This window comes from Oncorhynchus tshawytscha, linkage group LG09 (genome assembly GCF_018296145.1).
Source record: "Oncorhynchus tshawytscha isolate Ot180627B linkage group LG09, Otsh_v2.0, whole genome shotgun sequence".
In the NCBI taxonomy this organism is placed as follows: Eukaryota; Metazoa; Chordata; class Actinopteri; order Salmoniformes; family Salmonidae; genus Oncorhynchus; species Oncorhynchus tshawytscha.
In genome coordinates this window covers 29,233,813-29,261,591 of record NC_056437.1, presented here as the reverse complement: position 1 = coordinate 29,261,591, position 27,779 = coordinate 29,233,813, and the positions used below count along the sequence as shown (strand labels likewise).

The 27,779-nt window shown below is 44.0% G+C and overlaps 1 protein-coding gene across 1 annotated transcript; it reads left to right on the top strand.

Annotated features, from left to right (window-relative positions):
• The first annotated feature begins 816 nt into the window (after positions 1–816).
• On the top strand, positions 817–27,722 carry LOC112257739 (cGMP-dependent 3',5'-cyclic phosphodiesterase-like). Its single transcript, XM_024431539.2, has 29 exons — positions 817–1,152; positions 10,126–10,215; positions 10,412–10,503; positions 10,632–10,741; positions 10,904–10,953; positions 11,196–11,255; positions 11,357–11,510; positions 11,649–11,701; positions 11,808–11,882; positions 11,983–12,024; positions 12,561–12,629; positions 12,755–12,885; positions 13,000–13,111; positions 17,687–17,726; positions 17,823–17,886; positions 20,601–20,682; positions 20,799–20,973; positions 21,499–21,611; positions 21,782–21,859; positions 21,984–22,106; positions 22,197–22,390; positions 22,491–22,578; positions 24,188–24,235; positions 24,525–24,599; positions 24,703–24,802; positions 24,905–25,017; positions 25,166–25,204; positions 25,332–25,438; positions 25,595–27,722. Exons 1-29 carry the CDS (start codon positions 1,048–1,050, stop codon positions 25,848–25,850), a joined length of 2,838 nt encoding a protein of 945 aa, XP_024287307.1. The 5' UTR covers positions 817–1,047; the 3' UTR covers positions 25,851–27,722.
• The last annotated feature ends 57 nt before the right edge of the window (positions 27,723–27,779 follow it).

The following is a 27,779-nucleotide window of genomic DNA, read 5'->3' as shown; positions in this document are numbered from 1 at the left end:
GGAGATGACTCTTCAACGGGATGTTTACACAGGACCATTATTCATGTCACATTAATGTCACAACAACCTCCTGGATTATTAGAATGTAATAGAAATAGAAATCCCTTAATTGAATTGAAACTTAAACAGAAAAAAATAAATATGAACCAAATAAATATGACCATAGGCTATGTACGGTACACTACAGACCAACCTGACAGTGCTATTATATGTTGATAGGCTTGTGCATGTGATAGAATGTTGCTCCATGAAGCCTTGTGTTACCGGAGCTTGCAAAAAGGGAACCCCCACCCCCACGGAGCCAGCCTCTCTGACCCTGGGCTGAAACAATATCTCTCACTCGTTGGCACTTAGATCGATATCCCTGTGAGTGTGAGAGTGAGAGTGAGAGACTAGGCATTTCGTGTTTGCTTCTCTATCTGTTTTTGGAGCCCTGCAGTTTTTCTGGAGCAGGTGGAGATGGCATTGGAGATATTCACAGACACTCACACAAAAATGCAGTTTCCATACCAGTGTGCAGATACTGGATTGCCCAAACCACACATGCAGACACACACACACATGTACACACAGGCACACACAACATAATGACCACACAGTACTGTAATATATATTCCATTTACCAGTTGCTTTTATCCAAAGCAAATTACAGACATGAATGCCAACATTTTTACTTGTGGGTGGTCCCGGGAATCATACCCACTGTACTGGCCTTGCAAGATCCATAATTTACTAATTGAGTTACAGAGGACCAGAGAGAAGGAGGGCAGGGCAGAGTAGAGAGAGAGTTAGGGAGGAGGAGATTTGAAGAGAGACTTGAAAGAGAGAGGGAAAAGGAGAGAGTGAGAAGCCTGGAGCATGTGTAGATATGGGTAGGCTTGTTTATGTACTGAGACTCGTACGGAGAGTGTTAGAGGAAGAGAGCCAAGGAGACTGATAGAGACGTAGGGTTAGTGGCTGAAAGACAGAGAGAGACAAATAGAAAACGAAACATAGAGATAAAGAAAGTGATAAAGAGGGAGAGGAGGGCGCTATAGAAACACAGGTATGCTGCAGGGGGTTCTTATTGCCCTCTTTCGCTTCTTCAGGGGAGGGGGACGGCAGGTGTTCCCGCCGGTGGAGGAGAGAGGGCCATATTCAAACTCCGTACAGGTAAGACTCTGCTCTCCTTTCCCTTATCTTCCTTCTTCTAGCCCCAGGACATACAGTAGTAAAAAGTGTTCCAGCCTCCTGCCACGTGTCCAGTAGCTGAAAAAGTATCCATTGTCAAACTTGACACTTTAATAGAAAATGACTCAAGTAAAAGTGAAAGTCACCCAGTAAAATACCACTTGAGTAAAAGTCTAAAAGTATTTGGTTTGAAATATACTTAAGTATCAAAAGTACATGCAATTGCTAAAATATACGTAAGTATCAAAAGTAAAAGTAAAAATTATTTCCCTATATTAAGCAAACCTGACAGAAAGATTTTCGTGCTTTTTGAATTTACGGATAGCCAGGGGAGCACTCCAACACTCCAACATAATTTACAAACGAAGCATTTGTGTTTAGTGTGTCTGCCAGATCAGAGGTTGTACAGATGATCAGGGAAGTTCTCTTGATAAGTGCGTGGATTGGACCATTGTCCCATCCTGCTAAGCATTCAAAATGTAACAAGTACTTTTGGGTGTCATAGAAAATGTATGGAGTAAAACATATATTCATTTATTTAGGAATGTAGTGGAGTAAAACTAAAAGTTGTCAAAAATATAAATAGTAAAGTACAGATACCACAAAAAAACTACTTAAGTAGTTCTTTCAAGTATTTGTACTTAAGTACTTTACCACCACTGCATGTGTCTGCACTCTAAGAACTATAGGACTGGCTTGTGTGTCTGTGTGTCTGTCAGTCACATTTCAGCTGAAATCATTTGACATGCAGTAGTGAGCCAATCCCTGTGAGAGAGAGATGGTTCCCTCATGTTCAGAGTTAGAGGTATTTACATGTTCAATGCTCAGCTGATTTGTAGATGCTTCTGGATTGGCTGTGCTGTTTAGTTGGCTGTGCCGGTTGGTCAAATGGTTCATGCTTTACTGATGGCAACGTGGAGTGTATATGTGTGTATCTGTGTCTTTGTCTGTGTATTTATGTGATGAAAGGAGGGAGATAGAGCACGCTGAACACCCGTTAACGTAGTCACCTGTTAACAGTCACCTGTGATGGAAGCCAGACAGAAGGGGAACATTAATTATTTTGGAATCCCCTGCCAAGTCACCTTCTTTGGCCCTCTGATGCTATTTTCGTTGTAGGAGGATTCACAAAAAAGTCTTGTTGGACCCTCACACAAATCACAGGCTCCAAAGCTGCAGGAGGATAGGTCCTTGTCTATATATAGGCATGTTCAAGGTTTTTACGTATTTGGCTACGGTGTATGTAAACTTCCGACTTCAACTGTAAATATAAGACAAAACACATCACAACAAGAGAGACAACACAATACTACATAAAGAGAGACCTAAGACAAACACATAGCAAGGCAGCAATACATGACAACACAGCATGGTGGCAACAAAACATAACAACAACATGGTAGCAGCACAAAACATGGTACAAACATTATTGGGCACAAGCAACAGCACAAACAGTCAAGAAGGTAGAGACAGCAATACATCACACAAAGCAGCCACAACTGTCAGTAAGAGTGTCCATGATTGAGTCTTTGAATGAAGAGATTGAGATTAAACTGTCCAGTTTGGGTGTTTGATGCAGCTCATCCAATTGCACAGGGTGGGGTTCAGACCCAGGGCCTCAAGCTTAATGATGAGCTTGGAGGGTACTATGGTGTTGAATGCTGAGCTGTAGTCAATGAACTGCATTCTTACATAGGTATTCCTCTTGTCCAGATGGGACAAGGCAGTGTGCAGTGTGATGGAAATTGCATCGTCTGTGGACCTTTTGGGGCGGTAAGCAAATTGAAACGAGTCTAGGGTGACAGGTAAGGTGGAGGTGATATGATCCTTGACTAGCCTCTCAAAGCACTTTATGATGACAGAAGTAAGTGCTACGGGGCGATAGTCATTTAATTCAGTTACCGTTGCATTCTTGGGTACAGGAACAATGGTTGACATTTTGAAGCATGTGGGGTATCAGACTGCGATAGGGAGAGATTGAATATGTCCGTAAACACACCAGCCAGGACGCGGCTAGGGATGCCGTCTGGGCCGGCAGCCCTGCAAGGGTTAACAAGTTTAAATGTCTTACTCAACTTGGCCACGGAGAAGGAGAGCCCACAGTCCTTGGTAGCGGGCTGCGTCAGTGGCACTGTGTTATCCTCAAAGGGGCAAAGAAGGTGTTTAGCTTGTCCGGAAGCAAGATGTCGGTGTCCGCGACGTGGCTGGTTTTCCTTTTGTAGTCTGTGATTGTCTGTAGACCCTGCCACGTACGTCTTGTGTCTGAGCCGTTGAATTGTGACTCCACTTTGTCTCTATACTGACGTGTTACCTGTTTGATTGCCTTGCAGAGGGAATGATTACTCTATTTGCATTCTGCCATATTCCTAGTCACCTTGCCATGGTTAAAAGTGGTTTTGCGCAAATGCTGCTATCTGTCCACAGTTTCTGGTTAGGCTAGGTTTTAATAGTCACAGTGGTTACAACATCTCCTATACACTTCCTGATAAACTCAGTCACCGTCTCAGTGTATTCGTGAATATTATTCTCGGAAGCTACCCGGAACATATCCCAGTCCTCGTGATCAAAACAATCTTGAAGCGTGGATTCCGATTGGTCAGACCAGCGTTGAACAGTCATTAGCACGGGTACTTCCTGTTTGAGTGTCTGCCTATAGGTAGGGAGGAGCAAAATGGAGTGGTGGTCAGATTTTCCAAAAGAAGGGCGAGGGAGGGCCTCGCATCCCGTAAGTTTGAATAACTGTGGTTGAGTGTTTTAGCAGCGCGAGTACTACAGTCGAAATGCTGATACAATTTAGGCATCCCTTTTCTCAAATTTGCTTTGCTAAAATCCTCAGCTACAATAAATGCAGCCTCAGGATATAATGTTTCCAGTTTGCATAAAGCCCAGTGAAGTTCCTTGAGGGCCGTCGTGGTATTGGCTTGAGGGGGGATATACACGGCTGTGACTATAATCTAAGAGAATTCTCTTGGGCGATAATACGGTCGGCATTTGATTGTGAGGTATTCTAGGTCAGGTGAACAAAAGTACTTGAGTTCCTGTATGTTATCACAATTACACCATGAGTCGTTAATCATGAAACATACACCCCCAGAGAGGCGTTTATTCCTGTCTGCGCGATGAACTGAGACTCCAAATGGCTGGACAGGCTCTGACAGTATATCCTGAGAGAGCCATGTTTCTGTAAAACATTTTGTTACGTTACAGCCATATTCTAAAATGGATTTAAAATATAATAATATTCTTCAAACGACACACAATACCCCATAATGAAAGCAAATGATGTTTTTAATTTAATTTTAGCAAATTCTTATAAAAAACAATAACTGAAATATCACATTTACATAAGTATTCAGACCCTTTACCCAGTACTTTGTTGAAGCACCTTTGGCAGTGATTACAGCCTAGATTCTTCTTGGGTATGACCCTACAAGCTTGACACACCTGTATTTGGGGAGTTTCTCCCATTCTTCTCTGCAGATCCTCTCAAGCTCTGTCGGGTTGGATGGGGTGTGTCACTGCACAGCCATTTTCAGGTCTCTCCAGAGATGTTTGATCGGGTTCAAGTCTGGGCTCTGGCTGGACCACTCAATGACATTCAGAGACTTGTCCTGAAGCCACTCCTGTGTTGACTTGGCTGTGTGCTTAGGGTCGTTGTCCTGTTGGAAGGTGAACCATCGCACCAGTCTGAGGTCCTCAGCACTCTGGAGCAGGTTTTCATCAAGTATCTCTCTCTACATTCCTACTTTCAACTTTCCCTCATTCCTGACTAGTCTCCTAGTCCTTGCCGCTGAAAAACATCCCTGCAGCATGATGCTGCCCTCACCATGCTTCACAGTAGGGATGGTGCCAGGTTTCCTCCAGATGTGACACTTGGCATTCAGGCCAAAGAGTTCAATCTTGGTTTCATCAGACCAAAGAATCTTGTTTATGGGCTGAGAGTCCTTTAGGCACCTTTTGGTAAACTCTAAGCAGGCTGTCGTGCCTTTTACTGAGGAGTGGCTTCCATCTGGCCACTCTACCATAAAGGCCTGGTAGGTGGAGTGCTGCAGAGATGGTTGTCCTTCTGGAGGAACCCTGGAGCTTTGTCAGAGTGACCATCGGGTTCTTGGTCACCTCCCTGACCAAGGCCCTTCTCCCCCGATTGCTCTGTTTGGCCGGGCGGCCAGCTCTAGGAAGAGTCTTGGTGGTTCCAAACTTCTTCCATTTCCATTCTTCCAGAATGATGGAGGCCACTGTGTTCTTGGGGACCTTCAATGCTGCAGGAATGTTTTGGTACCCTTCGCCAGATCTGTGCCTCGACATAATCCTGTCTCGGAGCTCTATGGACAATTCCATCGACCTCATGGCTTGGTTTTTGCTCTGATATGCACAGTCAACTGTTGGACCTTATATATAGACAGGTGTGTGCCTTTCCAAGTCTTGTCCAATCTACTGAATTTACAGGTAGACTCCAATCAATTTGTAGAAACATCTCAATGATGATCAATGGAAACAGGATGCCCCTGAGTTCAATTTCGAGTCTCATAGCAAAGGGTATGAATACTTATCTATATAAGATTTTTCTGTTTTTTTATACTTAATACATTTGCCCAAATTTCAAAAAACCTGTTTTCACTTTGTCATTATGGGGTATTGTGTGTAGATTGATGTGGAACATTTTTTATTGGATACATTTTAGAATAAGGCTGTAAAGTAATTTTGGGGGGGAAAAGTCAAGGTGTCTGAATACTTTCCGAATGCACCGTACATTTCTATATGAACCCCTCAGATTGCTCAGTCACAGTGTTTTCAGGCAGTCCTCCAATGGCTTAATGCTGAACCAAAATGTGTGTATGTAATAAAAACAGATGAAAATAGTAGATTGTGAGTGAGCTACCTGTCATACATAAAGGTTAAAAGACAGATGTTTGACTCCAGAGATAAGTGTATCTGCCAAGCAAATGAATACAGGTTAGAGTAATAGTGTTGACACTCCTGTGAGGATGGTGTGGATGTTTTGGCATGTCTGTGTGCCACTGTCATTATCTTGATGTGATGAAAGAGGTCTCTGTATTAAACTAAACATGGAGTTTACAGAAACTTCCCAGGAGATTAAGAAGCTAGTAGCTTACGTAGGCAGACGGTGGTACTGTGAATTGTCCCCTATTTATCCTCCTTATGACGTGTTCAGATATGGGTTTAATGCACTGAAATGACTGTGAAATTATGTTATCATAGCTATGTACGTAATGCTCTCTCTCACTCTTTTTCTCTCTGATCTCTCTGTGTCTCTCACATGCGCTTTCCTTCCCCCCACTTTGTCAATTTTAACAAGCAGGGCCCTTCTTTGTCACTCCCAGGCCAATCTGCTTTAGAATACAGTGCTGCTTTAACTGCTGAGCTGCCTCTTAACATTTGACCTTTGACCTGGGGTTATGGCAGGCCAGCCTGAAGGTGACATCTGTCTTTGTCTGAGTTTGAGCAGAATTGAAAAGTCTCTCCTCTGTCATTTCATAAGCAATACTAACAGTATCATTGCTGGCAAACACACTTCAAACCCTTTAAGAAAAAGATGGGGGAATGGAAATCTCAACACAAGCCTGATCATATTTCTTGACTGCTGCAGCTAGAGTCAGAGTTGGCTGGTAAAGGTGTTGGATGAGAAAATTACTGAACAAGACCATACAGGCAAGACCTACTGCAACAAATGAGTGAGCATTACCTTCCTGATTTTATATATACACACACACACACACACCCACGCACACACACACACACACACACACACACACACAGGCACGCACACACCCATGCACACACACACACACACACATACAGGCACGCACACACCCACGCACACACACACACACACACACATACAGGCACGCACACACCCACACACACACACACACACACACACACACACATACAGGCACGCACACACCCACGCACACAAGGTAAATGAGTCCACCTTAGTGTTTATCTTTAGACAGTGTTCAGACTTTGTCCTATAAACAGTAGCGAGGTGTCTTGTAAGTTTGCTCCCATTAGTCTCCACTCTGGTGGAGAAATAGGATTATATTGTATATAATAGGATTCATACACGTCTTCCTGCTTTGGCGTCATTGGGCCTTTGTTCGCTGTATCTGCTTTATGTTTGGTACTATGTGTATAGAAATGTACTGAAAATAGGTCACATGTCAGGAAGTTGTTCGTGTGAGATGTGTGAAGTAGGCTATAGATAAATGAGACACACTGAAACAAGACTGGGACACAGAAAACTAGGGCAGACTTAGGGAGGGCGTATTGTAAAGCAGATTGGCCTGCCATATAGTGTAGGAGGAATCCTATTGATTCCAGGTGATGTGATTACTTGGTGCTTATATTCTCCATAAGGTTACTGTGAACTTTAGCATAGATCAATTCAACCAGCAGACACATGACTCCACACGCAATGGGTTCTGGGGGTGGTTCAGATGACCTTTGTCTGACTCACCCTGGGTGTGTGCATGTGCATCTGTGTGCGTGTGTTTTCCTCCCTTATTCACAATGTTTAGGAGTGCACAGGTACGTGTTGCTGCCTGTAAAATAACTCCAACGTCAGTAGCAGTTGCATCAGAAATTCCTCACACTTGTAAGATAAAGAGGGTAAACACCAGATGCTGCTATGGAAGCACAAACACTATTACTTCCTGTGCTGTTATTTACCTGAGACACCCCTATATGACGTACATTCCACAGACACTAGAGGGAGAGGTCATGTTTGCTCTGCTCCTCCGAAGGGCTCTTGAGAAAAGTGATAGTGTTGAAAGACGTTGCCAAGCAAGACACTACTGAATCAGGTTCAGCCACATAGCTCATTCAGCATAGCACATTTTACAAAAGGGATGCCGTTTTTGTATTTGTATTTGTATTTATTAAGGATCCCCATTACAGTAGATGCTGCCAAGGCACCTCCTGGGGTCCAGCAACATTAAGGCAGTTATATATACAATTTAAAATATGACATTTCTTAACACTTTTCACAACGCATTAAGTGTGTTCCCTCAGGCCACTGTTCTACTACCACATATCTACAATACAAAATCCATGTGTACGTGTGTGTAGAGTGCATGTCTTATCATGTGTATGTGTGTCTGAACCTGTGTATGTCTCTTCACAGTCCCCACTGTTCCATACGGTGTATTTTTATCTGCTTGCATCAGTTACCTGATGTGAAATAGAGTTCCATGTAGCCATGGCTCTATGTAGTACTGTGCGCCTTCCGTAGTCTGTTCTTGACTTGGGGACTGTGAAGGGATCTGGTGGCATGTCTTGTGGGGTATGCATGGGTGTCTGACCTGTGTGCTAGTAGTTTAAACAGACACCTCGGTGCTTTCAACATGTCAACACTTCTTACACAAACAAGTAGTGATGAAGTCAATCTCTCCTCCACTTTGAGCCATGAGAGATTGACATGCATATTATTAATGTTAGCTCCATAATGTACATTTAAGGGCCGGCCATGCTGCCCTGTTCTGAGCTAATTGTAATTTTCCAAGGGTCCTTCTTTGTGGCCCCTGACCATATGACTGAACAGTAGTCCAGCTGCAACAAAACTAGGGCCTGTAGGACCTGTCTTGTTAAAAAGGCAGGACAGCTCTTTATTATGGAGAAACCTTTCCCATTGCTACCTACTGTTGTATCAACATGTTTTGACCATGACAGTTTACAATACAGGGTTCTCCAAGCAGTTTAGTCACCTCAACTTGCTTCATTTCCACATGATTTATTATAAGATGTAGTTGAGGTTTAGGGTTTAGTGAATTATTTGTCCCACATACAAATGCTTTAAGTTTATTATAATTTTCTATTATTTAAAAATGTTTTACTCCCTTTTCTCCCCAATTTCGTGGTATCCAATTGTTAGTAGCTACTATCTTGTCTCATCGCTACAACTCCCATACGGGCTCGGGAGAGACGAAGGTCGAAAGCCATGCGTCCTCCGAAACACAACCCAACCAAGCCGCACTGCTTCTTAACACAGCGCGCATCCAACCCGGAGGCTTGGTTGGCGCGCACTGTGCCCGGCCTGCCACAGGAGTCGCTGGTGCACGATGAGACAAGGATATCCCTACCGGCCAAACCCTCCCTAACCCGGACGACGCTAGGTCAATTGTGCGTTGCCCCACGGACCACCTGGTCGCGGCCGGATGCAACAGAGCCTGTCTCTGGTGCTAGCTGGTGGCACAGCTAGCGCTGCGATGCAGTGCCCTGGACCACTGCGCCACCCGGGAGGCTTATGCTTTTAGTTTTTTTATGTTTAACTGAGCACACGCTGGTTTCTGGGATTAAGGAGTATCACTGTGTATGATGAAGTTGTTTCACCAGACCTGTTTGTAATTTACTCTAAGGCAAGTGAAGGTTGCCTGTGTGACAAGTGTGTGTGTAAGCATGTGTACATGTGTGCGCGAGCTGATACAAAGCACTATAAAACAGGCACCCTCTCCACGGCATTCACTGTGCATGTAAACATTAAACTGTTGTCATTGCAAAAAATACAGCTATCAAACAATATTAAAACCAGTTTACATAATTTAGATAAATTATAAAGGAACACAGAATGTCCTTTGGCAATGCAATGAATATAACATAGTCTACTTTAATTTACTTAATATTCTGTCTTACAATTGGAGGCGGAGTGTTGGGTTGTCAGTCACAGTTTGACAGTTAGAGAATTGACCCAGCTACACCCTTTAGATAAGGCCTAATATACTGCATTGATTGATGTAATGATGAGTGTGTTGTAAGTGTCACTGGTCGGTCTGGCTGTACTCTACAGTGCATGTGTCTCCAGTGAATATGAGCTACTGGAGAGGCAGCTCTGTGTGAGTAACATCCAGAGCCCATTCCTCCACCTCCTTCTTCTCTGTGTATCTGTGCATCAAAGTCACTACAGTATTAATTATTCTTTCCCCTTATTTTATTTCCCAGTATGCATTGCTCCAACTGGCCTCAGTCACAGACTCCTCTTCCCTGCAGGATGCCATCAGAGAGGCTCTCCAGACTGTCTTTTATGAAGTGGTGTGTATCTACTGTCTCCATCATGATTTAAATATATGGTCTGTCTCCATCCTATTCAGCACCATACTGTATTCTCCCTGGGGGAGGGTTGACCATCCACTTGAACATGTTTGACCAAATAATGTTACAAAACATGTTTTACAACCATATTTTCTCCCCCCTCTAACAGGCTGCCCTCCCCCTCTCTCTATTATAGGACAGTGTATACGTCTATCTATTGGATGCAGAGACAGGACGCTTGTGGTGTGAAGAACCACCCCATGAGCTACCGAAGGAGGGGAGACTCAGGTAATCGGCAGGGCTGATCTGGTGCCCAGTTGACCTGTACTTCAGACCGTACTAATTCAGTCTTCATTTTCACTCTAGTGACATTGTTTGTGATGTTCCTAAATCAATAAAATCTATGTCTTTCTAAGGGATGTGGTTGTCCAGCAGAGGAGAGTACAGTGTGAAGGACTTCCTTCCTCAGAGCTGCAGGAGCAACAGAGAGAGAGACTAACAGAGCCACTGCAGCAGGACAAAAGAGGTGTGTGTTTGTGTATCTGGCTGTGTTGCAGGATGAGCAACAGCAACTATACTCTAAAAGATTTGAGAGAGTTCAAAACAGTCCACAGTCCTCCTCCTGGCTAATACTTTCCTCCTCTCTACCCAATCCTTTTCCCATCTATCTTCTGCACGTCCACCACAGTGTTGATCATTCCAATCCTGGACCAGGGTGTAACTACCGCCCTCCTCTTGGTGAGCATGCTCCTCATCATTTACATTTAGCGACTAGGGTTAAGTGCCTTGCTCAAGGGCACATCGATAGATTTTCACCTAGTCGACTCAGGGATTCAAACCAGCAACCTTTCTGTTACTGGCCTAACGCTATTAACTGCAACCTGCCGCCCTCATAACCCTCTCACCTCTCTGCCTTACATTATCAAAGATATCACTTTAATATGACTGCCTGTTACACGGTGTCTTCTCTATTCTGAAAGGTTTGCTGTACACAGCCCACTAAAGCTCAGGAACAAAGCCTTGATGTACTGGAGAGACATGTGAGTCTGAAGTGTCCTTCTCCAGACCCACCAGTCCTTTAATACGATCACATTCTGAGACAGCAGGCCTACTGCTGGTACAACTCTGATTTTCCTCACAGGTCACCATAGCCTGTAAGAGAGTCCAGGCCCTGCAGGGTCAAAGGCTCACCCAGGGGTTAGAGGTCAACAGGAAATCATATCTATCCCTGACCAGGAGGACCACACCTGATGTGGACTACAGTGCACTGGACCATCAGATCCTGAGGCTTTGTGGTATGATAGTGCGATGGGGCCCAGCACGTGTGTTCTGCCGTCTATAGACTCGTCATTGTCGAGTATAATGGATAATAGTAGTTAATAATATATTACTATGTGTAATGACTTTGTCGATTCTTTCACTGTCTACTATAGGAGAGCTGTATGACCTGGACGCTGCCACCCTCCAACTAAAAGTAATCCGTTATGTGAGTCCAGAACCAGAAATAAACTGATTTATAGAAGCTGGTTGATCGTTTGATTGATACACAGAGTGACTGTTTGACTGAATCGGTTGTATTGTTGTTTTCACAGCTGGAGGCGCAGACTCATTCATTGTGCTGCTGTTTACTTCTGGTATCAGAGGATAACCAACAGCTGTTCTGTCAGGTACACATGCACACACACAATATTCAATATTCTAAAATGACGCAAAAGTGCAAAAATTCAAACAAAAACAAGTTTGTTAGATGTCTTTGTTATTCCTCAGGTAGTTGGAGACAAGGTTCTGAAGGCGGAGATCAGTTTCCCTGTAAGTTATACAACACAACCCTTCTTTCCCTCTGACATTACCACCTGTGCCCCTGACCCTCACTCTGTCTGCCTGACCCTCACTCTGTCTGTCTGTCTGTCTGTCTGTCTGTCTGTCTGTCTGTCTGTCTGTCTGTCTGTCTGTCTGTCTGTCTGTCTGTCTGTCTGTCTGTCTGTCTGTCTGTCTGTCTGTCTGTCTGTCTGTCTGTCTGTCTGTCTGTCTGTCTGTCCTCACTCACTCTGTCTGTCTGTCTGTCTGTCTGTCTGTCTGTCTGTCTGTCTGTCTGTCTGTCTGTCTGTCTGTCTGTCTGTCTGTCTGTCTGTCTGTCTGTCTGTCTGTCTGTCTGTCTGTCTGTCTGTCTGTCTGTCTGTCTGGTCTGTCTGTCTGTCTGTCTGTCTGTCCTCACTCTGTCTGTCTGTCTGTCTCAGTCTGTCTGTCTGTCTGTCTGTCTGTCTGTCTGTCTGTCTGTCTGTCTGTCTGTCTGTCTGTCTGTCTGTCTGTCTGTCTGTCTGTCTGTCTGTCTGTCTGTGATCCAGCTGTCATTTGGCAACCTTGGTCAGGCTGTGGAGAAGAGGAAGAGCATCTCTCTGCAAGACGTCACTCAAGTAAGAACACTGAAATGTCCCCTGATCAGTATTGTAGTGTTAACAGTAGTACGTTAGGATATGTTTGATGGTCGTGTCCTCTACATCTCTGCCCCTTTTCCCTCTTCTCTGGGCTGATACTGTAGAAGGAACACCAGCAGCTGAACAGCACTCTGGGATTTGAAGTTCTCTCCATGCTGTGTGTTCCTGTTGAGTGTCGGGCCACCACCAAGGTTGTGGCCCTTGCCTGTGCCTTCAACAAAAAAGGAGCAGACAGGTATAGAGCTGTGTGTGTTAGCATAAGCATGCAAACTTCTGTCTGAGTGTATGCGTGCGTGCTTGCATAGTTTGTGTCTTGCTGTAAAATGTGTGTGTGCTTGTCATTCTTCAGACACACAGAAGTGGATGAACACATAGTGCAGCACTGTTTCTGCTACACTTCCTCAGTACTGACCAGCACATTGGCATTCCAAAAGGAACAGAGACTCAAGTATGAATGCCAGGTAAGGAGACGCTACCTGACTGCACCCCTCATGAAAAAGTACTACTGAATTACTACTCATCACTACTACACAAGATCTGCACAAAATGTACTGTTTTACTACTTGATTGCTATTGAGATGTATAGTAAACCAGTAGTGATTTATGTAGTAAATTGGGACATTTCACTACCGGAGAACACTACATTATTCCTTCCCAAATCACTACATAGTTCCCCATTAATAACTATGTAACTACTGAGCTTTTGTGTATTTGGTATTTTATTGGGATCCCCATTAGCTGTTGTGAAAGCAGCAGCTACTTTTCCTGGGGTCCACACAAAACATGGAACTTGACATAATACAGAACATTAATAAACAAGATGTCACACCCTGACCATAGAGAGCCCTCTGTTCTCTATGGTGTTTATGTCAGAGCGTGACTGGGGGGGTTATCTAGTTTATAGATTTCTAGGTTGGTGGTTTGTGTGGTTCCCAATTAGAGGCAGCTGGTAATCGTTACCTCTAATTGGGGATCAAATTTAGGTAGGCTTTTTCCCCACCTGCATTTGTGGGATATTGATTGTTTGTTAGTGTGTTTGGGCACTACGTCCTCACGGTCTTTGTACGTTTTTTTATTTTGTTTTGTTAGATTTACTTAAATAAATATGTGGAACTATACTCACACTGCGCCTTGGTCAGCTCATTTCCAAGATCGTAACAGAATATCCCACCAACAAAGGACCAAGCAGCGTGAAAATGAGGTAAGGACGTTTTGGACTTGGGAGGACATGAGAGGAGACGAGACCCTTCCTTGGCGGGAGTTGCCAAGGGGCATGGAAGGACAGCGACGACACCGGGGACCACGGCCACAGAAACCCCATGGAGCTGGTGGTCGAGCAGCAGAGAGTGCCAGAGCCTGTTTTGGAGTTGGAGGAGGAATTTGATGAAAGATTCCGGAGAGAGGTGGTAGGATGAGAATGCTGCCGTACAGGTGTGCTGAAGAGCGTGACACCAGTCCGGTGCCATCTGCACCGGTTTTACGCATCAGGCCTCCAGTGCGTCTCCCCAGTCCGGTACATCCTGTGCCCGTTCCCTGCACTCTCCCTGAAGTGCGTGTCACCAGTCCGGTACCACCAATGCCGGCTCCACGCACTAGGCATCCAGTGCGCATTCACAGTCCAGAGCTTCAGGCGACGGTTCACAGTCCAGAGCTTCAGGCGACGGTTCACAGTCCAGAGCTTCAGGCGACGGTTCACAGTCCAGAGCTTCAGGCGACGGTTCACAGTCCAGAGCTTCAGGCGACGGTTCACAGTCCAGAGCTTCAGGCGACGGTTCACAGTCCAGAGCTTCAGGCGACGGTTCCCAGTCCAGAGCTTCAGGCGACGGTTCACAGTCCAGAGATTCTGGTGACGGTTCCCAGTCCAGAGCTTCAGGCGACGGTTCACAGTCCAGAGCTTCAGGCGACGGTTCACAGTCCAGAGCTTCCGGCGACGGTTCACGGTCCAGAGATTCTGGCGGTGGTTCATGGTCCAGAGGTTCCTACGGCGGTTCCCGGTCCAGAGCTTCCGGCGACGTTTCACTGTCCGGAACCTCCGGTGACGTTTCACGGTCCTGAACCTCCCGCGACGGTCCACGGTACGGAACCTCCAGCGGGGCCCAGTCCGGGGCCCAGTCCGGGCACGGCGTCCAGGGGCCCAGTCAGGGCACGGCGTCCAGTCCAGCTCCAAGGCCGGAGCCTTCCTCTGCACCGATGCCCAGTCCAGGCACGGCGGCCAACTCAGCTCCATGACCGGAGCCTTCCTCGGCGCCGGTGCCCAACCCAGCTCCATGGCCGGGGTTCTCCTCTGCGCAGATGCCCACGGCATTCTACCTGGCTCCATGGCCGGACCCGTGGTTTGGGCGGGGGCAAAGAGCCGCCACCGACACTAGTCACCCCCCCCCCTACCCTCCCCATTTGGTTTCAGGTTTTGCGGCCGGAGTCCGCACCTTTGGGTGGGGGGTTGGGTACTGTCATGCCCTGACCATAGAGAGCCATCGGTCAGAGCGTGACTGGGGGGGTTATCTAGTTCATAGATTTCTAGGTTGGTGGTTTGTGTGGTTCCCAATTAGAGGCAGCTGGTAATCGTTGCCTCTAATTGGGGATCATATTTAGGTAGGCTTTTTCCCCACCTGCATTTGTGGGATATTGATTGTTTGTGTTAGTGTGTTTGGGCACTACGTCCTCACGGTCTTTGTACGTTTTGTTTTGTTAGTTTCACTTAAATAAATATGTGGAACTATACTCACACTGCGCCTTGGTCCGCTCATTTCCAAGATCGTGACACAAGAGCAGCTCAAGGACAGAACTACATGAATTTAAAAACGGTACACATAGCCTACATATCAGTACATACACAAAACATATCTAGGTCAAATAAGGGAGAGGCATTGTGTTGTGAGATGTTGCTTCATCAGTTTAAAATCAGGTTTGCTGTTCATTTTGAGCAATATGAGATAGAAGGAAGTTCCATGCAATAATGGTACTCTTTCTTGAATGTGTTCTGGATTTGGAGACTGTGAAAATACCCCTGGTGGCATGTCTGGTGGGGTAAGGGTGTGTCAGAGCTGTGTGTAAGTTAACTATGCAAACAATTTGGACTTTAACACGTTGATTATAAAAAGAAGTGATGCAGTCAGTCTCACCTAAACTCTTAGCCAAGAGAGACTGGCATGCATAGTATTTACAGTACCAGTCAAAAGTTCAGACACACCTACTCATTCAAGGGTTTTCCTTTATTTAAAAAAAACTATTTTCTACATTGTAGATTAATAGTGGAGATTTCAAAACTATGAAATAACACATAGTAGTAACCAAAAAAGTGCTAAACATAATCAAAATATATTTTCTATTTGAGGTTCTTCAAAGTAGCCACCCTTTGCCCCGATGACAGCTTTGAAAACACTTGGCATTCTCTCAACCAGCTTCATGAAGTAGTCACCTGGAATGCATTTCAATTAACAGGTGTGCCTTGTTAAAAGTTAATTTGTGGAATTTCTTTCCTTCTTAATGCATTTGAGACAATCAGTTATGTTGTGACAAGGTAGGGGTGGTATACAGAAGATGGCCCTATTACGGTCCATATTATGGCAAGAACAGCACAAATAAGCAAAGATAAATGACAGTTCATTACTTTAAGACATGAAGGTCAGTCAATCCAGAAATTTCAAGAACTTTGATAAGTTTATTCAAGTACAGTAGCAAAAAAACATCAAGCGCTATGATGAAACTGGCTCTCATGAGGACTGCCACAGCAAAGGAAGATCCAGAGTTACCTCTGCTGCAGAGGATACGTTCATCAGAGTTACCAGCCTCAGACATTGCAGCCCAAATAAATGCTTCACAGAGTTCAAGTAACAGACATCTCAAGATCAACTTTTCAGAGGAGACTGCATGAATCAGGCCTTCATGGTCGAATTGCTGCAAAGAAACCACGACTAAAGGACACCAATAAGAAGAAGAGACTTGCTTAGGCCAAGAAACATGAGCAATGGACATTAGACTGATGGAAATCTGTCCTTTGGTCTGATGAGTCCAAATTTGAGATTTTTGTTTCCAACCGCAGTGTCTTTGTGAGACGTAGAATAGGTGAACGGATGATCTCCGCATGTGTAGTTTCCACCGTGAAGCATGGAGGTGGTGTGATGGTGTGGGGGTGCTTTGCTGGTGACACTGTCAGTGATTTATTTAGAATTCAAGGCAGACTTAACCAGCATGGCTACCACAACATTCTGCAGCGATACGCCATCCCATCTGGTTTGTGCTTAGTGGGACTATCATTTGTTTGTCAACAGGCCAATGACTCAACACACCTCCAGGCTGTGTAAGGGCTATTTGACCAATAAGGAGAGTGATGGAGTGCTGCATCAGATGACAATCACAATCACTTGACCTCAACAGCATTTGAGATGGTTTGGGATGATGGCTAATGGCTAAGTGGTCTTTTTTGTCTAGCAATCTTTTTGATGTGGTAAAAATGTATATAAATGGCTAAACAACTACATGAAAGTATTCATAAAACATAAAGGAAAGTTAAACGTACAGATGGTGACAGCACAAGGGCAATGAAAGACAGGATGACGAAGAATGAAAGATGATTACATTCAGGATTGTCAAAAAGTAGCTAGATAACAACAATCAACTACTTCGTGTTTTGTGTACTTCTGTGGTCGCAAAAAGCCGGCGTAGTCTGGCTGTAGTGTTGGAATACTTATTTACTACTAACATCAATTCGTAAAAATCTACCTGATTACTACTGGAAACACTACTGTTTCCTACTGAAAAGTACACAACTCTACTTGTGTAGCTTGAGTAGTGCGTAAACTACACATTCACTTCACAATCCCTACAGGTCTCTACATAGTCACTACTGCGCGACAAGGTTTTATGTAGTAATTCAGTAGTACTTTGAGGGACTGACCACCCAATGTACTGAGCCTTGCTCGGAGTGACTGCCTTTTGTCCATCACGATCCCTAACTTGGTGAGAATATTTAGCTAGCCCACAAATACGCTTCTAGTCTTCTCAACTGTTTCCTGTGTCTGTCTGTGTTCATATAGGCACTGCTTCAGGTCGCCAAAAACCTTTTCACACACCTGGGTAAGTATCATACTTGACCTATTATCCTTGTGTTACTGGCACAGTGGGGCATCATTTTTTGCTGTTATAACAACATTTATATATCTCGGTCTCCAGATGATGTATCAGTCCTGCTAAAAGAGATCATTGCAGAAGCACGGAGTCTCACCAGTGCAGAAATGTAAGTACTGTATTACCATAAGGCTATCACAAGCATTGTAACAAAAGCCTAAAGCTGTGTTTGAATACTCATATTAACCGCACTATTTGTGACGTGAATTGAGTATATAGTATGCTTATAGGTCATAGTATGGATATAGTTAGTATGCCAAAGTTCCCGGATGTCGTACTAAATTCGCCAAAATACGAAGTATACATGCACTGGACACTATTTCTGTGCTTTAGGGTCCACAATACAATACTTCAGAAAATGGGCGTGGCTTCACAACATTTTCAGATTCGAAGAAAATGGCGGAAAATATGCAGTTGAAGCAAAGAAGTCGGACGAGAGCGGATACAAATTCATTGCTTTAACTAATTATGAAAAATGTTAAGAAAATGTTGAGCAATGTAATAAAGTAATGATTTTTCAAATAAGTTACATTACACATTATGTTGGCTGACAATTTGTTAGCTACGCTATCCTTACCAACCACATAGCATTACAGCAGAATGTACCGGTATGTTAGCTAGTTACCTAACATTAGTTGGCTACTAATACATCGAACTTGCCAGGCAGTATATTAACTATATGCTATCTAACTAACCACCCAATGTTTATTGACTTGATTATTTACATAATTTTTAGCCAAGTGGAAGAGTCATTGTGAGTTTCAATGGACATTGTTAATTCTGGCTATCTACTCAGATTTCAGAGCACTCTCCTGCAGAATAACGGATTAATTTACGAACGCTCAACACCCGTTGAAACAAAAAATATATATGTATTGTTGCCAGCAGTACAGTTACAGTCACCAACGCTCTGGATAACATGAAAACAGCTTAACCAGCTGTGCTAGGGTGGGTAAAATGGTGAGAGTGAGGTGTTTTTTGTGTCTGGAAGTAATTAGCCAACGTTAAACAGTTAGCTTGGGTGCTTGACTGCCATTGAATGCTACAAAAGCGAAACGCTCTGAATTTACGAATGGACAATCTGACAACACTCTAGAGACTTACGAACGCCCAGAACGCACTTTGGCACTCCAGATTGAATTTACACACACAACCAAAATCATAAAATGTTTAGTTAGTAATTTGTTATACTAACAAGCTAGCAACAGGTTGCATAGCAACAGCATCAATTTCCAGAAGACAAGCGAAGTTCTAGTACGCTCAACTGAAATGATACCATTCGCTTACAGTATACTAAAATGATCTAATAGTATATAGTACAGTTGTGGCCAAAAGTTTTGAGAATGACACAAATATACATTTTCATAAAGTCTGCTGCCTCAGTTTGTATGATGGCAATTTGCATATACTCCAGAATGTTATGAAGAGTGATCAGATGAATTGCAATTAATTGCAAAGTCCCTCTTTGTCATGCAAACGAATGCATTCCCAAAAAACATTTCCACTGCATTTCAGCCCTGCCACAAAAGGACCAGCTGACATCATGTCACTGATTCTCTCGTTAACACAGGTGTGAGTGTTGACGAGGACAAGCCTGGAGATCACTCTGTCATGCTGATTGAGTTTGAATAACAGACTGGAAGCTTCAAAAGGAGGGTGGTGCTTGGAATCATTGTTTTTCCTCTGTCAGCCATGGTTACCTGCAAGCAAACACATGCTGTCGTCATTGCTTTGCACAAAAAGGGATTCACAGGCAAGGATATTGCTGCCAGTAAGATTGCACCTAAATCAACCATTTCTCGGATCATCAAGAACTTCAAGGCGAGGGGTTCAATTGTTGTGTAGAAGGCTTAAGGGCACTCAAGAAAGTCCAGCAATCGCCATGACCGTCTCCTAAAAACATCAGGGACAGACTGATATTCTGCAAAAGGTACAGGGATTGCTGAGGACTGGGGTAAAGTCATTTCTCTGATGAATCCCCTTTCCGATTGTTTGGGGCATCCGGAAAAAAGCTTGCCCGGAGAAGACAAGGTGAGCGCTACCATCAGTCCTGTGTCATGCCAACAGTAAAGCATCCTGAGACCATTCATGTGTGGGTTGCTTCGCAGCCAAGGGAGTGGGTTCACTCACAATTTTGCCTAAGAACACAGCCATGAATAAAGAATGGTACCAACACATCCTCCGAGAGAAACTTCTCCCAACCATCCAGGAACAGTTTGGTGACGAACAATGCCTTTTCCAGCATGATGGAGCACCTTGCCATTAGGCAAAAGTGATAACTAAGTGGCTCGAGGAACAAAACATTGATATTTTGGGTCCATGGCCACGAAACTCCCCAGACCTTAATCCCATTGAGAACTTGTGGTCATTCCTCAAGAGGCGGGTGGACAAACAAAAACCCACAAATTCTGATAAACTCCAAGCATTGATTATGCAAGAATGGGCTGCCATCAGTCAGGATGTGGCCCAGAAGTTAAGTTAAGCATGCCAGGGCAGATTGCAGAGGTCTTGAAAAAGAAGGGTCAGCACTGCAAATATTGACTCTTTGCATCAATTTCATGTAATTGTCAATAAAAGCCTTTGACACTTATGAATTGCTTGTAATTATACTTCAGTATTCCATAGTAACATGTGACAAAAATATCTAAAGACACTGAAGCAGCAAACTTTGTGGAAATTAATATTTGTGTCATTCTCAAAACATTTGGCCACAACTGTATCACGACTGACGCATTAAGTATGTAGTATACAGGATGTTAGTGTGGGTATTCGAGCACAGCCTTAGTATCACTGATTAATATGACCCATCTTTCTCTCCTCCAGTTGTTCTGTGTTCCTGTTGGACAGTGTCAGTCATGAGCTGGTTGCCAAGGTGTTTGATGGAGGAGTGGTTATCAATGAGGAAGTGGGTCTTTATCCTAAACTTACTCACATCAAAGCCCTAAGTTTAGTATAAGATAACATTTCATTGTAAATGGATGTTATTTCCATAGTATAATTGCCTTTTTCTTCTCATCTCAGACAGAGCTGCGTATCCCTGCTGACCAGGGCATAGCAGGCCATGTCGCCACCACAGGGAAGATCCTCAACATCACAGATGCCTACTCCCACCCTCTCTTCTACCGCGCCGTGGACGACAGCACAGGCTTCAGGACACGCAACATCCTCTGCTTCCCCATAAAGGATGAACACGGAGGTCTGTCTCTGTCTCTCTTTGTCTTTCTCTCTCCATTTCCCCCTCTCCCTATTTTTTTAATTTAAATTTGTATTATTTTACCCCTTTTTCTCCTCAATTTCGTGGTATCCAATTGGTAGTAGTTACTGTCTTGTCTCGTCACTGCAACTCCCGTACGGACTCGGGAGAGGCGAAGGTTGAGAGCCATGCGTCCTCCGAAACACAGCCCAACCAAGCAGCACTGCTTCTTGACACAACGCACATCCAACCCGGAAGCCAGCCACACCAATGTGTCGGAGGAAACACCATACACCTAGCGACCTGGTCAGTGTGCACTGCGTCCGGCCCGCCACAGGAGTTGCTAGTGCACCATGAGACAAGGATATCCCTGCAGGCCAAACCCTTCCTAACCCGGACGACGCTGGGCCAATGGTGCGTCGCCCCATGAGCCTCCCGGTCGCGGCCCCTGTCCCTATTTCTGATCTATATCTATACACATACATCTATCATCTTTCTCTTTCTCCCTCTCTTTCTCTGCGGGTTCAGAAGTGATTGGCGTGGCTGAGCTGGTCAACAAGACTAATGGACCATGGTTCACCCGCCTTGATGAGGACTTGGCCACAGCCTTCTCCATATACTGTGGCATCAGCATCGCTCATGTGAGTGCACAGACATCCCCTTTGCGTATCCTTTAGACCTTATAACTGATTATTACCTGATATATATTTTTCTATAGAGTAAGGATATTGATAGATTGTTGATGACATGTTAGTGTTAATCAATGTTGTCATCATGATGAATGACTCCTGTGCTCTCTGTTCCTCCCCAGTCCCTCCTGTATAAGAGAGTCGACGAAGCCCAGTTTAGGAGTCAGCTGGCTAATGAGATGATGAAGTACCACATGATGGTAAAGCATCCAATCAGGGTTCTTCTTCAACCTATTCAACTAATCTCTTCAACCTATGAATGCAGATCCAGTCAGTTTGTAATATTTGGCAGTTAATGTCCTGACCTTTGACCCTGTCTCTCAGGTGTCAGAGGAGGAAGTGACCCGGCTACTGACTGTGGGAATCCAGCCTGTAGGGGAAATCTACCCCAGCTTCTCCAGCTTCACCTACACACCTCGCTCCCTGTCAGACGACAGCACACCCACGGTGAGACAATCAACACACATTCTTGGAGAAATACACTGGTAGTATAATTTCTTTTTTCTCATGTATCTTGATCATGCCTCCTGTTTTCAGGCCATTATCAGCATGTTTGAGGACATGGGCTTCATAAACACCTACAAGATCAACATGCACACGCTGGCCAGGTTCTGTCTGATGGTGAAGAGAGGCTACAGGGATCCTCCATATCACAACTGGATGCACGCATTCTCAGTCTCTCATTTTTGCTACCTCCTCTGCAAGAACCTGGAGCTCTCCAACTACCTAGAGTATGAACACACAGAGATAAGCATTTACAAACGTTGCTACAGCAAAGTGAAACACACTCATGAACACCTCAACTCACACCGCAGCGTTCTTTTGTTTCAGGGACATCGAGATGTTTGCTCTTTTTGTGTCCTGCATGTGTCATGACTTGGACCACAGAGGGACCAACAACTCCTTCCAGGTGGCATCTGTAAGATCCCACATACCACAAACACACAGACTCCTATGCTGTATGTATATCTACAGTGCATTTGGAAAGAATTCAGACCCTGTCCCCTTTTCCACATTTTGTTATGTTACAGCCTTATTCTAAAATTTATTAAAACATTTTTTCCCCCTGAATTTACCCACAATACCCCATAATGACAAAGCGAAAACAGGTTTAGAAATGTTTGCAAATAGTGTATACTCTAAATAAAAAACAGGAATACCTTATTTACAGTATTCCAACCTTTTGCTATGCAACTCGAAATTGAGCTCAGGTGCATCCGGTTTCCATTGATCATTATTGAGATGTTTCTACAACTTGATTGGAGTCCATCTGTGGTAAATTCAATTGATTGGACATTATTTGGAAATCTATATAAGGCCCTACAGTTGACAGTGCATGTCAGAGCAAAAACCAAGCCATGAGGTCAAAGGAATTGTCCGTAGAGATCCGAGACAGGATTGTGTCAAGGCACAACATTCTGCAGCATTGAAGGTCCCCAAGAACACAGTGGCCATCATTCTTAAATGGAAGAAGTGTGGAACCACCAAGACTCTTCCTAGAGCTGGCCGCATGGCCAAACTGAGCAATCGGGGGAGAAGGGCCTTGGTCAGGGAGGTGACCAAGTACCCGATGGTCACTGACAGAGCTCCAGAGTTCCTCTGTGGAGATGGGAGAACCTTCCAGAAGGACAACCATCGCTGCAGCACTCCACCAATCAGGCCTTTATGGTAGAACGGCCAAACAGAAGCTACTCCTCAGGAAAAGGTGCGACAGGTCGCTTGGAGTTTGCCAAAAGGCACCTAAACAACTCTCAGACCATGAGAAACAAGATTCTCTTGTCTGATGAAACCAAGATTGAGTGCCAAGCGTCACATCTGGAGGAAACCTGGCACCATCCCTACAGTGAAGCATGGTCGTGGCAGCAGCATCATGCTGTGGGGATGTTTTTCAGAGGCAGAGGAGACTAGTTAGGAACGAGGGAAAGATGAACAGTGAAGTATAGAGATCCTTAATAAAAACCTGCTCCAGAGCACTCAGGACCTCATACTGAGGCATATGTTCACCTTCCAACAGGACAACGACCCTTAGCACAAAGCCAAGACAATGCAGGAGTGGCTTCGGGACCCGTCTCTGAATGTCCTTGAGTGGCCCAGCCAGAGCCCGAATTTGATCCCGATCAAACATCTCTTGCGAGACCTGAAAATGGCTGTGCAGCAAACCTCCCCATCCAACCTGACAGAGCTTGAGGATCTGCAGAGAAGAAATGGGAGAAACTCCCTAAATACAGGTGTGCCAAGCTTGTAGTGTCATACACAAGAAAAGTTGAGGCTGTAATCCCTGCCAAAGGTGCTTTTTAATACATTTGCAAACATTTCTAAAAAACTGTTTTTGCTTTGTCATTATGGGGTATTGTTTGTAGATTGAGGGATACTTGTTTTTGTTCATCCATTTTAGAGTAAGGCTGTAACGTAACAAAATATGGGAAAAGTCAAGGAGTCTGAATACTTTCCGAATACACTGTATATCATACCAACTGCCACAGAAAAGTGTATTACCCAAACAAGCTCTTCTGTCTTCTTTTTTCCAGAAATCTGTGTTGGCTGGCCTGTACAGTTCTGAGGGATCTGTGCTGGAGGTAAACACAAATACTTCATGAATCAGAATGGTATTATGCATGTCCCTCATCCTTAGGAGCCGATGACATGGATGTCAATTAAGGCAGCCACCCACACCTCTCTGATTCAGCGGTTTTGTTTTATATGTGGACGACAAATTTCCATTGAATGCATTCAGTTGTGCAACTGACTAGGTTTTCCCCAGGCAAAACCATGGCTCGATGGTGCGCTGGGTCGTTTCTGCCCTCGAGTGGATATGAAATATAATTGCAACCTCACCACTGACATTGAATTGGCTCTCATTTCCAGAGGCATCACTTTGCTCAGACGATTGCCATACTCAACACCCAGGGCTGCAACATCTATGAAAAGTTATCTAGAAAGGTAAAACAAAAGGCAATGTAAGGACTGTACTCTTTTCTCAAGCTTTTTTAGTTGGTGTTGTACTATTTTGACTCTGTTTCCACATTGTTTTTTTGATTGCCAGGACTACCAGAGGATGCTTGACCTGATGAGGGACATCATCCTAGCCACAGACTTGGCTCATCACCTACGGATCCTGAAGGATCTGCAGAAAATGGCAGATGGTAAATTATCCCCCTACATCCTGTCTCAGAGTCTTATGTAAGGTAGCACTTCACTTCTCTTCTATTTCTTATTATAATCATACTATCTGTTGTGTCTTCCAGTGGGCTACAACACCAAAGACCCTCAGCACCATAACCTGCTACTGTGCCTGATCATGACCTCATGTGACCTCTCTGACCAGACCAAGGACTGGAAGACCACCTGGAAGATCGCAGTAAGAACCCACTCAGATCTTACGCCTTTAATAACCAACTGTGTTCTCACCTTCTTTCACATTTAGATCACTTTTATTGGTCTTAGTAAGATGGTGTAGGCCTCCATGCAGTATGTTCACATGAAACGCATGTCTGTTTTTGTTTCAGGGACTTATTTACAAGGAATTCTTTTCTCAAGGAGATCTGGTATGTATGGAATTGTTTATTGAATGCCCAACATGGTATGCCTCATATTGTATTCTGTCTCCATGTGGTACAGGGTCTTTTACATTTTCCTCTGTGTGAGAGTGTGTCCCTGTGCTTGTGGCTGCAGGAGAAGGCTATGGGGAACCGTCCCAGTGAGATGATGGACAGGGAGAAGGCCTACATCCCAGAGCTGCAGACAAGCTTCATGGAGCACATAGCCATGCCCATCTATAAGTGAGCCTCTGACTGATCCCTAACCCCCAAATCTGGGAGAGGATGGGTGTAATTGTTCTCAGACAATGAGAACTGTTTTTGTTGTAATGCATATTAGTGGACTCTCCTTAGCTTGTCTCACTATATCCCCCCCCATTCCTCTACTTCCTCCTACAGACTCCTCCAGGACTTGTTCCCCAGGTCGGCAGAGCTGTATGAAACCGTGGCTAGCAACAGAGAACAGTGGGGTAGGGTCTCTCACAAGCTCAACATTAAGCGGTGGCCTGGCAACGATTCTCTGGACTACCTAGATGCAGAGTTTGAGCAGCTACAGGTTGAGCAGAATGGACAGATGGAACAGGAAGGACAGGACAGACAGATAGGGCAGGAAATGGACGATGAGACCAATGGTAGCCCTCCAGCCCAGCCCTAGGCCACAGCAGACAACCAAGAGTCATGAAGAACTAACACCTACATCAAAGTGATTTTGATTTTATATTCTGTCATACCCAAAATGGATTGTGGCTCAATCATTATTTTATTACCTCCCCCTGCAAAGACACCTATTTTACAGGATGTAGTGCACAACAATCTAAATGATAATTCTCTCACATTGCAGCTGGTGTGGAACACAATGCAGACAGCAAAGGGGACACAGAAAATGATTGATTACATAGATTTGGAGAGAGGAATATTACAATGGCTATAAACTCATTTTACAAAATTATATATTTTATTTTGCCTTGAGTTTCTCACAATGAAACTTGAAGTTTGTGTGAATCTTTAAAGGCAGATATGGAAAGTTATCAGGTAGAACCATGTACATTGTAAACGGGGGTGAACATAGATTAACATTTTTACCTACCGGTATGGGACACCCAGGTGCGAGCAGGCATTTAAAAAAAAATCATACATAAAGTACAGGGTAGCCTACTCTGCTAACACTGACAAACAGATCAATAAAAACTAAAAGTGGCACTGGCCATTGACAAATACAGTGAATATGCTCACACCGGGGATATGGCCGATGTTCTCCACTGGTGCCAATAAGGTAACTTAATTGAGCGAACAGTAGCATAATAATTTTGTGATAATTAAAAGACAGATATTTTCATCCTCATCTCTTTACAGCAATAGCCATTTGCTTTCCAAACAGTTTTTCCGCGATTGTATTTTTAAATATAGCGATATGCCTGGCTGGGTCTCTGCTTTTCACTGACAGTAGTAACTCAATCATGTATTTGCAGCCTGCACTGTCCAAATGTCGGACCCTTCCGACTGTAGGCGATGCGATTGAAAACAATCCACAAGTTTCTTTTTTTAAAACTAATAATCCTCTGTGGCCAAATCATGCTTTCTGGTGTAATAGCCTATTTTCAATGATTTTATTTATGTATTGACAGGAGTATGCTAATTAGGCCATATACTTTCGGCAATTTAATTCAATTTACTCCAGAGAAAGCTTCCCCTAGCCTTATGGCACGGCCGCCTATGCCGTTTAATGTGGCATGAACACAACCAGTCATGATGTTTTCATCTGATTGTCAAACAATCGCTTAACAAATACGCTTCTTGTAGGCTACCCACGCATATACGTCCACTCACAAAATAATTTCGGCATCCAAACCCCAACAATTTGATGTGGCTGACATGCAGTAATGATAAATACTTCTCTAGTAGCCAATTGTTTTTTGGGCATGTTGTATTAATTGTGATAGGCTCACGTTTTACCGGTAAGCACACCCCCACTATTTATTTTGCCGGGATGCCATAACGGACCATATTTTCAATCCATTTGTAAACAGAATGTAACACGCTTGCCTTACCTTGTTGGGTTGCCTTCAACATGAGACACTGCTCGATTGTTAATATATATACTTTGTGGTATTGTGTGTATATATATAACAATGTTGGTGATTGGAATGTATAATGTAGGCCTACTGTATATTTTTTTAAAGTTATCAATTCACTAGTTTATAGCACACATTTTTCATAACATGTTTATTCTCCCCTGTATCCCCTCCAAACACTGTTTTCAGAGTTTGTGTAAATCTGGTCTGATTTGGACATTGCTTTTTGAATGTGTGACATGTAGAAATGGCATGGGGTCGATATGCATTTTTGTTTTTGTAACATCCAACTATATTAAGTTCTTATGTTGATGTGTCTGTTTGCCTTTTTCAATTTCCAAATACCAAAAATATAGATAATTCTGTGAATTCTTGAATCTACATGTTAACATGATGCACTGGATATTTATATTAGTTCCTAATATCTGTGCACAAATAAAATGTTTTGCACACAATGTGTTGAGTACGTGTCCATTCTCAATCCTCATCTTCACCTTCTCTACTCATATTTG

Excerpts from the sequence above, each read along its gene's own strand:
- LOC112257739 (XM_024431539.2), top strand. The coding sequence starts at position 1,048 with ATGCTGCAGGGGGTTCTTATTGCCCTCTTTCGCTTCTTCAGGGGAGGG. Across the intron at positions 10,742-10,903 it reads ACTGCAGCAGGACAAAAGAG|TGTTGATCATTCCAATCCTG; the intron begins GTGTGTGTTTGT and ends CGTCCACCACAG. Across the intron at positions 20,683-20,798 it reads GAGTGGTTATCAATGAGGAA|ACAGAGCTGCGTATCCCTGC; the intron begins GTGGGTCTTTAT and ends TTCTCATCTCAG.